Genomic DNA, 13,519 nt, shown 5'->3' with positions numbered 1-13,519 from the left:
AGTGTACTTGAAACGGCTTCCTCCATGCTGTCCGAGGAATGGGTAGGCAAGTCCTCTGGTTTTTTTAGTTGCCAACGCCTTTGATCAGGAATTTCTGAAACGGCTAATGTCTCAAGGGTAAGAATGCTTGAGCAGAAGCACGTTGAAGAAGCCTGATCTGTAGAGCAAGGATACTTCTTGCCTTCTGAAAATCAAACATTTCAGTGCTGTGCCCTGGAAATCAAGCATTCCTGTGCTGCGCTCTGTCAGGCTGGGCCCCACTTTAGAGCCTCTTGAGAAGCTCCGTCTCTGTGCCCTCTTGCACTGGCAATACTGGCTCACCTACATTTATCTGAGTTAAAAATACAAGCTCTTCAGGGCAAGTACCTGGCCTTTTATGTGTTTTGAAAGAGCTGTATATAATTAAGGTACTTTGTATGAAGAAATTACTTCAAAACAGTTTACATAGGGCAGCTATTTCAAGATCAAGAAAAAATCTTTAGCCTAGTTCCCTGAGGAAACAAGGCTTATGTGACTGGACTGGCTGGCTGTCCCTCCTCCCTTCCATCCAGCACCTTTTGAACTTGTTGGACAGTTCAAACTACATTTGAAAGGGGGAGACGTCTCAAAGATAATTAAGTTCCCATGGACTTTATGAAAATCAGCTGCTGGGAAGAGAGAAATCCAGATCCACAGTTCAAATAGCTAATTTTTTCCAAGCGTAATCTTGCAAACCCAATGCTTGACTGCAAGTGTAATAATGACTGTCAGGTTGATAATGTAATCCCAACTAATTTAGAGGACTGACAGCTGTTTTACATCCAAACATTAATATGCAGATTGACATCATAATGAAGTTAAATTTCCCCTATTTTGGAGTTTCACCAGTTTTTAATATGAACAATATAGGCATCTTCCTCATACTTGTAGTTCTTACGAATTTTCAGAGGAATTAGTGTCACTCATTCCTTATTGGCTTGCTTTAAGTGTTCCTGAAAATTTCATATTTTTGCTTTTTTTAGCTAGTAATGTTCATTACTGTCTCCTTATCCCTTCCCTATAATTAGTTAGTACTGGCAACACATACGTAGAATCAAGAAATTAGATAGTAATTGGGCTGCATTACTCATGATTTTTGCATCTGATAGGGGAACGTGTAGTTGTTTTTGTTATCACTAAAGCACTTTAACTGTCTGAGCTGTATGAACTCAATGCAGCCCTGAATGTTGCTCTTTATTTAATTGAGTGTTTTGGTTCTACTGGTTGAAAGTTGGCGAAGGGAGGGAAAAACACATCAAATTTTCTCATTTGCAGATTATTTCTCTATCTGTAAAGAAAAAAAAAAACCCAAACACAAACCCCCAACAACCCAAAAACTTAAGCTCAAGGTCATGATCATAGACATGCCTATTTGAAAGCCGTGGGGGAAGATCACTATGTGTGCGGACACAGGATGTCGTTGGTGGTACAGTTGCTTATCAGTTGCATAAGCAACACACGTAAGAAAGGTAGACAAAGACAAGGGTTCCCATGGATTTCTGTTTGGTTGCAGTATGATAAGCTAACTCTACATATTCCCCAGTCTAGTTTTTCTGTATTTTTCATGTGTTCGGGCAAGCCTCGCTGCTGCACACTGTTTCACTGGCAGTAAGTAAGCAGGCTCTCTGGGGCTCTCCTGGAGCCGAAACCACGTTTCACAACTCCTCTTAGGGGGAGCTTTAGAACAGAGGCCAAAAGTTAGCCTGTTGATGAAGTAAAAAAATAACGAACTTAACCCTTTTTCACCCGGAGGAGGAAGAGACCGCACTTATTTTCTTCAATAGCCAGAGGGCCAGACGCGCTCCGGGCCGGGCCGCCCGGCCAGCCGCAGGCGGGTTGACCTGGTGTCTGTCCCGCCTCCGCGCCCGGCCCTCTGAAGCACCGAAGTGAGACTTGCGTGGTCCTTCCAGTTGAAGCTGTTCCTCTTCATATAAGTAATTAAGCGTTAATTAGAAGAGGACTAGTTTAGCATTCATTAAACATTAAATACTAATTGAGCGCCGGAGGAGAGCGCCGGCACCATTAGGCCGCGGAGTCATTCTCACGCCGCCCCGGCCGGGGCCGGCTCGGCCCCCTGCAGCCAGGGGCAGGCCGAAGTGGCAGGCACAGACGGCAGGCAGCCGCGCCCGCCGGCCCCGCTGCTGCCAGGTGGAAAATGCGGGTTCACCGCCCCGCGGGGCTTTGAACCGAGATCTCCCACGAAGGCTCCAGCCGCCCAGGCGACTGCCGGCCCCGGCACGCCTACCCGGGCAGGTCCTGCCGCGGGGCTGCGGTGAGCGACGCCCACTCCCGGGCCCGTGCTGGGGCCCGGCACCCCCGTGCGGCCGGGGTCGGGGGGAGGCCGCGCCGCCCCCTTCCTCTGGCCCTGGCGGAGGCAGAGCGCTGGCTCCCTCCCGGCGCGGGCGCCGGTTCACGGCGGGCAGGCCTCGCTGCAGCCAGCCGGCCGCCGCGGCGGCGGCGGCGGCGTGAGCCGCCTTCGTTCAACCCTTGGCGCTTTTCCCTCAACATCAAAAGTTCGTCGGTTTCGCCCGGGGCGGCGTTTTGCCCTCAATAACAAGGAAGCCGCCGCAGCGCGGGCTGCTGGGGCACGTACGGGATGCGGCGCCCGCTCGCGCTCCGCCGCCCCCTCGGAGGCCTCGCCCGCGGCCGAGGGCGCCCGCTTTCCCGCGCTTTCCGCTGCCCCTCAGCCTTCGCCCTCGCTGGCGGCCGGTGCGCTGCCGCCGCCGCCGCCGCCCCTCCCTCCGCGGCCGAGGGAGGCGGCCCGGCCAGGTAGAGCCGCTGCCCGCGGCCGGGGCGTGGGCTCGGGGCGGGCCGAGGCGCGCTGCGGGGGCGGGCCGAGGCGGAGCGCCCAGACAGCTGGCGCCGGGGGCAGCTGCGCGGGTAGCGGCGCGGTGTGTGTGGGGCAGCTCCGCGCAGGGACCGCCGAGCCGAGCCGGGCGGTGAGTGTCGGAGCCCCTCGCTCGGCGGGGCGGCCGCACCTGCGGAGCCGTGCGAGGATGCGGTGCGGCCGGGGGTGGGCAGAGTCTGCCGGGGCGCCTTCCTCCCACTCGTCCCGTTCTGGGGCGGGGGAGGACGGCGGCAGCTGCGGAGCCGGGGGGGGGGCTTCTCCCTGCCGGTAACGCGCGGGCCGGGGGCGGCGGCTCCGCGGGGCTGGGCTGCGCGGGGCGGCGGGCGGTGAGGTGGTCGCGGCCCGGCAGCACTCCGTAGCCGTCCCCGCGGGGAAGGAAGCGGCGGCGGGGCGGACCGTGCCGACCCCGCGGTGGGGCGAGGGCGGCCGCGGGGCTGCGCGGAGGGCGCGGGTGCCTCAGCGCGGCCCGGCCCGCCCTCGGCGGCGGCGGAGACAGCTGGACGCTGGCAGGCGGTCGCCGCGTCTGCGGGAAAAAAAACCCCAAGTTTAAGACGCGCGGAAGCAGCCTCCGAGCTGCCGAGAGCGACCCGCTCTCCTCGGGAGGTCTGGTGCGCCGAAGTAGGAAACAATCCCGGTGTTTTGAAATAGACATCTCAAAACAAGTATTCATCGTACCGGCATGTAAAAAGTGCTAATATATTAAAATGCAAATATGCATGTATACTCGGTAATGCTGTTGCGTGTTTCCTGTTTACCATGTTAATTAGAAGTTGTAAGGGAAAACTTCACCACGAGTAATCCGGGGCAGTATTTGACCCAGTAATGCTCATTGAATGATGCATTGGCTGTTATAGTTCTGGGGTTTCTACCCCAAAACACAAGCCAAGTATTTATCGAAGTTCATTAATGAGAAATGTATGAATTGTAATACAGCTTAAGCCTTTGAAACTATTCTCTACCAGCACAAGTGTCAAAACTAACTCAGCCAGCATGGAAAGGGAGGTTGAACTCCCCACTCTTGTTTTCGCAAGGAAAATTTTGACCAAGCGGTTTGTCCCCAGTCTTGCAGACACAGGATGCTTTCCCGCATTATTTTGTGTGACGTTAACTAATTGTGCAAAAGTTTGAGATTTGGGACATGTAATGCTGGTTTTATAAGGCAAGATGAGCATACTTGTAAACAAACAGAAGGATCTTGGGATTTTAATTGTTTTTTGAGGGTTTTGTTTTTCTTGTTCTTTTTTGAGCGTTAGCATTGTTCAGTAAGCTGTTTTGTTCCCATTCACTGTATCCTTTTAATTTATAGGTGGTGCTAATACAAACAAATGTATTATAGAAACAATTTTGACATTAACCAAATGTTTGTTTGTTTTCATAGTCCACCTCACAATTTCCAGATTCTTCCAGAGAAGAGAATAAAAAGAAACCAGTTTTGGAAAGACTTGGAAATTTGTTTGGTACGGGGAGAAGGAAAAATGTCAAAAGTTCACTAGAACATACTTCACATCGGAAAGGGGAGAGGTCAGTTTCTCCTCACAGAGCGCAGCCGATATACTGTAGGCACATAAAGGAAGGACACGAAGCTCCTCAAGTACAGAAGCAAGTGAGAAACGTAAGTGATGTTTCTGAGACGCAGGAATATAATTTCAGTGGGGAAGTAGGACCGCTGTATCGTGATACCATTTCAGAATGGAGTAGTAGGGGAGTCTCTTCTGACAGTGAGTGGTCAGCAGATTGGAGCAGCAGCAGTGAAACCATTAAAAACTCTTTCTTTGAGAGTAGTCTGAATGTGGAAACCCTGGAACTGGAGAAAGAATCCATCACAGATATAAATAATTCCACAACTCCAGATTTCATAAAAAGCTTGAGAAATTTGTCTAGTGAAGACTTAGAAAAGAGTATCTTAAGCCACAAGCAGCTCGTGAACACGTGGGTGTCTGAGGAGCCCGGGCATGCAAAATCAAAGGATTTGCCATACGAGTTGGAATCTGCAGCAAGTGAACACACACATTCTGCTAGAGTGTTAACAGTTGATATCTATCTAAGAAAAACAGACGAACTCCTTAATGAACCTGTGACTGTTACATCAGAAGAAAATTGTAGTGACTCGGACACAATGGATAAAAAATCTGCTAATAAAAGATCTGGAAAAAGGAGAAAATCTCAGTCATCTAGTGACATTCCAAATGGAGAGAGAAACCAGACTGAGACTACTGCAAGAGAAGAATCTGTTTTTGAGGATGATGTCCCTTCTGAGGTGTTTTCAGACAAGGTAATAAACTCGGAAAGAAAAGCGAAGTCTCCTCAACAGACTCCTGAAAGGAATTCGTCTTCCCCAGGTAATAATCAGGACCTAAAAGTTGGATCTGCTCACAAAGGGGCATCTAAAACTGAAGCTGACAAAGGCAAGCAGCAGATCTCAAACACAACCCCTGCAAGGAGAAGATCATATAAAAAGAGTCAGTCAGATGCTGTCCCCGTTTCCCCTACTGGTTTGAAGGGTCAGGTAAAAGATTATTCCTCAAAAAGGCAACCTTTAGCATCACCAGAGAGTAACTCAGTGACAAAAAGAACTTCAGTGGAAAAGGGAACTATACCTGTGGCTTTTGGGGAAGACAGCTTGGAGTCTCCCAAAGTTTCTTTGGGCGATAAGACAGAAGACACTGCCTTGGTGTTTGCTGAAAGCAGAAATGAGACCAAGGCAGTAAAGCATGGTAATGGTTCGGATGGAAGAGCTTTCTTGCGTACTGATGGGATTAAAAATGGAGACCTGTGTATGTCAGCTGAGAGACAGACAAATTCTGATTTAGACAGCTTGAAGCTGAAGAGTTTGGATGCTTCCAGAACAGTCATGACAAAGATTAGCCTGTAAGTAACATAAACTAGTTTACCTTACCCTTGTAGCTGTAATTTTGCCTGTATCTGTGTTTAGGATTCTATAGGAACTCTGTAGCTATGTATCAGTTATCTATCTAGATTATATTCAGTTAAGAACTGCCCTTTTAAAAAAAAATTATAATTACAGTTGCCACTTAACAAGCACTGTAGTTTACATGTGTTAGAAAAATAATTCTTTTTTCCATTTTTTTTTATGGATAGGGAATTTCTTTGTATGTCAGTTCCATTATATGGAATAATTTAACATACATAAAAGCTGCTCTGTCATCATCGTCAGTGCCCCCGTTGTTGCGTAGATTAGCTCGTCCGTCATTGACCTTAATGTAGTTTTGCCATCTGTAATGAACTGAGGATGTGGTTGAAGATTTTGTATGTGAAAATCTTTGAATAAGGAATGCGTTCAAGTTGTTCTTTGAAACAACATAAGTTGTGCTATTATTTTATGAAGAAATGTAGGATGCAATGTAGAACTTGATCCTTCAAATGACATGATAAATCACACTCCAGAAATTTGAATATGTATGGTTGCTTTCATAAGTATGTGCAGTATGAATCATGTAAATTTTTATGCATGTGAATAACATCAGGCATTTGCAGAATTATGCATATATTAGTTTGCAGGATTTGGTTTACACACAAAGAAATCGTCATCTGTCAAACAGAGGTGATCCGTGCTTTCCTTAGGATTTGAAAGAAGTGGATGTATTTATAACTTTCACTGTAATCACTAGTATGAGTCCAGGGATTGATTTCCTGGATTCTATTGCGTTCTCTTCTACAGTGAATCATTCTATTACATTCGTCGTTTCTGTTGTTTGATTGTCACGGCTATGTACTATGTGCTATTGCTTTCAGCATTCTGTTAAATTCATTTATAGGTGTCAGACTACATGGAATCCTATAGGTCCACCTGAGGTACACCAAGTGTTCAGAATTGTCATTCAGTTGTGTTAGAGGGATGTGAAGGTTTAACATTATGGCTTAAGAAACACCTATGTTTCCAATTATGCTTCCCACATCTGAGAAGTGTAGGAGCATTAGGAACAATTGATTTGTAATACTCTACATCTGATTTGTTAATTCATAACTGAATTAAAAACACCTGGTACTGAAGGTTAAATTGTGGTGGTTTTGTACATGGTGATGCTTTGCCTTCTGGCAGTATAGATCACAAATCTTAAACTCTGAAGTTTTGTATCTTCACAACTTCAAAGGAAAGACAGCTTTCATATTTTTCTCTTTGTGTCACTGTCATTAGTGGTGATGAACTTATAAATGCTTGCATAGCTGGATTTCGTTGTTCTGGGTATCTCCTTGGCTTGCTGTACAATGAATTACCTTCTGCTATACTCAAAAAGTAATAGACAAGTATCCTTTATGACAGATTAAATTTTAATGAATAAACAGCCTGTTCTATTTCACCTGATTCTGTGGGGTGTGTGGCACTCTGTGTCTTGGCCTTATCTGCTGCTATAAGAACTTTAGCCCTGGGTGGGGACTGCTGTGTTGCACGCAAGGTTCCTGATGCATCTGATAGCTGTCACTGCGCAGTACCAGACAGTTTCTTTAGCCAGACAAATTGATATGGTCAGATTACGTGGTATAATTTGTAGTCGTTCATCAGAACACATGAACTATAAACCTGGATGTGGATTAAGCTGCTGTAAAATGGGAAAGGAAAAGGTGGTGCCATTACTAAAGGAAGGTGTGTTTTTGTTCTCTTGTTATTGCTTTGAACTAGAAAACAGATAACTGTTCCAATTTCAAAGATTAAAAAATTGTTAGATACTTCACATGAAGTTCTTCACACTTCAGGTTGAAAAATACTCATTTACTCACAGACTCCTTTGCCTCCTATAAGATGGATTTCATATAATCAAAGTAGTTTTCACTTAAAAATGCATAATGTCTCTTACTAATGACATTGTGCTAATTCTGGGAGTCAAGTTTCTTTAGAAACAATTTTAAAAGAAGTTGGTTTTGCTGGTTCCCTGCAAGTAATGATAGCATTTTCTGTCTTTTCTCCTTTTATGTCGTGTATCGGGCATCTCAGAAGTCACAGGGTACTTAGGTTTCCTTTTCAAAAGCTAGAAGCAATCAGGTTCGAGACTAAACTGAGGCTGATGGTACATCTTAATCAGCAAATAAAACCTCAGGCAGTAGTTACTTTGGTGTGCTTAGCGGAAAACTTGGCTTCAGTTGTCATATTTGATGTTCAGACATGGGTTTGTAGTTGCCTTTGCATTTATGCCCACTTGTTGAATTATTCTGCTCTGTTAACATGCCATTTTTCTTTGCTCACCTCAATCTGATGTCTTGGCATCAATGTTTTTTGGCATCAGTTATGTGCTTGACATGGTCGTTTGGACAGTATGCTTCAACTATGTGACTCACCTTCCATTTATGACTATATTGGGAGAGGTTTAACTGCTTGCTTCCACAGGTTAGCTGCAAGGTGTAACCAAAGAGGAGGACATCAGTATTTGTCTTGTGCCTGCTTGTTCCTGACATTGCAGATCAGCAATGGGTAGTAGGAATCAGCCACACTAGGTCGTTTGTAAGAAAGCGTTCGCACTGTTAAGTGAATCCATCTTTCAATGCTTTTCCCCCATACTAGAGGGGAGGGTTAGAGGATACACAATCAACATCTCTTCCTTTTAAACAAGCTTAGAAACTCAGTTATTGCAATAAGGCACATCTTTTGGCTGTATTTAAAATCAGCATTTCTTGGTCTGGAAAAAGGTGTAATGGAAAGATTAGTTAGAGGAGGACAGCTGTAGTGGATGGAGCTTCAGGGCTGAGCTTTCTATTGCTCTTTGGTCTCAGCTGCTTTTCTGTTGCTGCTGCTGTGCAGAAATACTGCAGAATGTAAAATACAAAGTGCTGAAGTGGTTGTTTCTACGTAAATTTGCAAAGCTTGAAACTATACCTTTGAGGTGTTAGCTGTTGATTTAAAACAGGTTTTAGGCGTGGCTGATAACTGTCAGTATTAACCATTAAACTTGCTTGCGTTGAGGCATACAGGGACAGATGGATTTTATTAGGAAGATACGTGTTGTTATGTTGAAATGCATGTAGTAGTGCAAGTGACAGGCTGACAAAAGGATGGTATGGAAATGAGTCTGTTAAGATAACTAGGCTGTTAGTGGTACCTCTTGAAAACACAGGTAGGAGAGGATAAGTACCTTTTTCTCATCAGAAAAGGACACGAAGGGTTCTGGTGAACAGCAAATTCGGCATGTATCAGTCGTGCATCCTTGTAGCAGATGAAGGCTAAGCCTGTACCAGGGTATGTTGGCAGGAGCATAGCCAGCAGGTCAAAGGAGGAGGTACTCGGTGCTCATGAGGCTGCATCTGGGGCTTTATATCGAGTCGTACCCCTCTGTCCTCTTCCAGCTCTCTTTTCCTGGTACAAGAGAGATGCTCACAAATTGGAATGAGCCCAGTGGTGAGCCATTAAGAAGGTGATCCACTGGAGCATACCATGTATGAGGAGAAGCTGAAGCACCTTGACTTCAACTGAGAGAAGAGAAGGATATGGGTAGATGTCGTGGTTTAACCCCCGCCAGTAACTAAACACCACGCAGCCGCTCACTCACTCCCCCCCACCCAGTGGGATGGGGGAGAAAATCAGGAAAAGAAGCAAAACCCGTGGGTTGAGATAAGAACGGTTTAATAGAACAGAAAAAGAAGAAACTAATAATGATAATGATAACACTAATAAAATGACAACAGAAATAATGAAAGGATTGGAATGTACAAATGATGCGCAGTGCAATTGCTCACCACCCGCCGACCGACACCCCGCCAGTCCCCGAGCGGCGAATCCCTGCCCCCACTTCCCCGTTCCTATACTGGATGGGACGTCCCATGGTATGGAATACACCGTTGGCCAGTTTGGGTCAGGTGCCCTGGCTGTGTCCTGTGCCAACTTCTTGTGCCCCTCCAGCTTTCTCACTGGCTGGGCATGAGAAGCTGAAAAATCCTTGACATTAGTCTAAACACTACTGAGCAACAACTGAAAACATCAGTGTTATCAACATTCTTCACATACTGAACTCAAAACACAGCACTGTACCAGCTACTAGGAAGACAGTTAACTCTATCCCAGCTGAAACCAGGACAGTAGAACTCAATCATCTCTTGCTACCTATAGAGGTATTATAGAGAAGGCAGAGCCAGATTCGTCCCTGAGGTGTGCAGTGAAAGGACAATGGCCATGGTAGCAAGTTGCAACAGTGAAGTTTCAATGGGATCCAAGGCAAAAATAATTCACAGTGACAGCGGCTGACCTGCTGCAATGCTTCCCTAGTAAGGTTGTGAAATCTTGACCCTTGGAGATACTTGGAACTTGATCAGCCAAAGCTTTCAACAGCTTGATCTAACTTTGAAGCTGTCCCTGTTTTGAGCAGGAAGTTGGACTAGCTGACCTTTAGAGGTCCTTTGCAACTTATATTCATTTTCCAAAAAGAAAAATCAAAGAATAATTTAACTTTGAAAAGTTTAGGAAAAAGTCATACTGCAAATGAAAAGTGGTGTCTAAATAGATTTACTCTTATGCTGCGTGATAGTTCCCTCCCTGCCTTCCCCATTTCAGGAATAGTTTTTTTCTGTTTCTAGACTTAAATTTTCCAAGTGTGTTTTATTAGCACCTATCTGAAGTATGGCCAGTCATTTTTAAGTTTACTGTTTCCTTTTTTATTTGATGACATGTTCTTCATAAGAGCCTTCCAGTTGTGAACCAATGTGAGCAGGCTAGTAGTTACAGCAAGCACTGTTGGGAATTATTCTCCGAAAAGATACGGTGATTTTTAACGGTTGCTTTCTGTATAGATTCTTAGGCAGCTGATTTTGGGTTCCTTGTGTTATTTCAGTAAGTTTGCTCCTCATGCTTTTCCCAAGAAAAGAAGTTTGTACAATGGAGAGTCTTGCTTTAGTAGGGTTTACGTTTGTACTTGGGATGGATCTCTTGAGGAAGAGGAGAAAGGAGTGATACCAGGTTTTAGGTTGCTCATGTTAACTCACTTGTACCTCACGCTTCTTTCTTGGGCTAAAGAGCTGTCTGAGAGCTCAGTGAACAGTTTGTGTGGGTAAAAAAGAAGAAAGCACTCAAATACCAGAATCATCCATTGATTGATAGAGCATTTGAGGCCCTGGAGATTGTTGCTGCAAGCTAGTTTCTTTTATTTCCCGCCATCATCAGTTTTCATGTAGTGCAGTTTCTGCCTGTTCTCCCCCTGCTGAGTGTCTCCAGATTCTTCTTTGGAGAATAGGTTTGCCTTTGAGGTGATGGTGGGCTCCTTGACACTCCTTATATCTTACTGATAAATTTTGAAGATGTGCCCTGCATCGTCACAGCTGTTTGTACTGTTCCTGCAGTAGCAAGTGACATGGTCAGATAATTTTTTCCTGGATGTAGGTATTCAGAGGAAGGAGGCTTAAAACCCTCACTTGCATGTCATCAGCCTTCTGCCATAGTACATGAGTACTATGTGCTATGTACTTGTACGTGCTTCTCTATCCACTCTGATGGAGAAGTTTCTGTAAGTGTTTCCTGATTCAATTCTTGTAAAATCAGCAGTGTTAGTTTACACAGTTTGAATTGTTAGCTGACTTTAGCTGAAGAAAATGGGAGAGTCCTCACATGTGGTATTTGCTTAGCCAAGTGGTGATGCAGTGACTGGGGACAGTTAGCTTTTCCACCAGCACTAATGAGGCCAGAAGAGGTCTTTCACTGGATTTAAGGTTGCTTCTGCAGTGTAAGGGCTGCAAAGAATCTGGGCAGATGTCTTCAAAACTTGTTGGAGAGGTATATTCAAATGTTAACCAACTCATTATCACCTTAATGAATTGGGATTTGTTTCCTAAACTCTGTAGGGAATTGCATGTGTATAATTCATTCTGCCTATTCACTATTAAATATTAATGTCTGTCAGTCATAAATAGTTAAGTTCTCTGCCTTGATTGCAGATGCTGTAGGCTGTTGTGTTTTTTGTTTTACAGAGCATTGGAGAACTATGTACATGTTTGAAATGTATTCTCCTTACTTAGTGTCTGATTTTTTTTTTTGTCATTCGTATAGTTACTCCTTTTTTAGTTAATTCCTTTTGAAATACCAAAATTTAAACTGAATATGACTATGGAAAATGTCATTATAATGCTACATATTATTGTTTTTAAAATTGTTACAAGTCTTTTCAAGATTAATCAAAGATGTAACTCTGTATCACTTTGTCTCCTGTAGTCCAGCCAAACCGAAGAATGTAGAGCTGAATTTTAAAGCACCTACAAATCAAGACAGTTTAGAAAGTGAGCAGGATACTCTTGAAAAACCAGTTAATAAAACTAACAGCAACATCGCCAACAAAATTTCCTTGTTTGAAAATAAATGCGCTAACCAGAGCCAGAGGCCTGCTGACATCCCTGCTTCAAAAAATAGCACTGTACCAAGCACATTTGTTGGCAGAGCAAAGCTGAAATTTGGAAAACAACCTAAGGAAAGTGAACAGCCTGATAAAACGTTAAATAAGCAAAGCAGTCGCCAGAAGTTATTTGAGAATGGCACACCAGAGAAAGAAAGCACTGCAGAATTAAAAGGCAAAAATGAAGAAGGCTCTGCCTTTTATGAGGATATTGGGAAGACAACAGAACTTAAAGTAAAAGCTGCGATATCCCTTTTTAACCAAAGCAGCAAAATTGATGCTGGTGGTGTCTCTCTGAAGCAACCCGATCCAGAATTAACCACAGCTAAAAAAGAAAGTTCACCTTTTAAACTGTCTTTGCACTTGCCCAGTAAAAGTGAAAATGCTCAAGATACTTCCTACCAAAGAAATAACACAAGCTCAGAATTCCACAGAAATGAGGAAAAGACGCTGCCAAACACAGAGGTTTTATCACCTTGCAATGATGAAAAACATCCTCTACCATCTCATCAGGTTTCTAGATCAGAATTTAAGAAGATGGAAAATGGAGATAAAAAGGCAAAGCCCGGAGATTTGAGCTTTGCAGCACTGCAGTATGATGATAGCAGTCAAGATAGTATATTGATACCAGAGCACAACGTCAATACACAAGAGAGCCCAGGCAAAACCTGTAATGGATCTGCTGAAGATGATAGCATTTTTGATTCCCCATCCGACATGAAGAAGTTTGCTGAAACAATAAAAAACTTGGACAGCTCAGTTTGTTTACCCCAGAAAAAGAAGAGGTCAAAACTTCCCAAGTCCCCAGCACCCCACTTCGCAATGCCTCCCATTCATGAAGACAATTTAGAGAAAGTATTTGATCCTAGTGTATTTACTTTTGGTTTGGGACTGAGGAGGGAAAAAACACAGGATCTGTTACCAGCCCAACAAATTAAAATGCAAAGCCTGGAAACGATAGCCAGGGTCAGGCCCAAGCGTGCATCAACAGAGCAAAGTATCATATTCAAAGCGCTGCAATCATGTAATAGAGAGGAACCTGCCTTTAATCAGGAAATAAATGGAAAAGAGAACATTGATGGTACGGATGGTGAAATTAAGAGATCCCGGCTTGAAAAAAGCTCCCTCTTCTCAAGCTTGCTGTCTTCTGCATCTAAAGAAAAGTTTTTTAATCCTTCTGTCACCTCAGTAAATAACACCACAACAGCTTTTACAACTGACTCCTCAGGGATGCCTCCTTTACAACAGGATGCTTCTGGGCCATTTGGCATGTCTCAAAAATCTGAGGTAATAAAGATCATTCATGAAATGCAACCATGTAAAATTTTGTCTA

General features: G+C 44.4%; 1 protein-coding gene across 3 annotated transcripts in view; it reads left to right on the top strand.

Moving 5' to 3' along the window:
- Positions 1–13,519, top strand: part of CRYBG1 (crystallin beta-gamma domain containing 1) — a 68,897-nt gene that overhangs the window by 18,381 nt on the left and 36,997 nt on the right. For all 3 annotated transcript variants that reach the window (XM_052781395.1, XM_052781396.1, XM_052781397.1), the window contains exons 2-3: positions 4,245–5,734; positions 12,009–13,473. In XM_052781395.1, coding sequence (XP_052637355.1) covers positions 4,245–5,734; positions 12,009–13,473 — 2,955 coding nt within the window. The remainder of the gene's footprint in view (positions 1–4,244; positions 5,735–12,008; positions 13,474–13,519) is intronic.

The sequence above is a fragment of the Harpia harpyja genome, chromosome 3, assembly GCF_026419915.1.
Source record: "Harpia harpyja isolate bHarHar1 chromosome 3, bHarHar1 primary haplotype, whole genome shotgun sequence".
In the NCBI taxonomy this organism is placed as follows: Eukaryota; Metazoa; Chordata; class Aves; order Accipitriformes; family Accipitridae; genus Harpia; species Harpia harpyja.
Note: the sequence above shows the minus strand (reverse complement) of the source record. Positions and strands in the feature narration are given on the sequence as shown.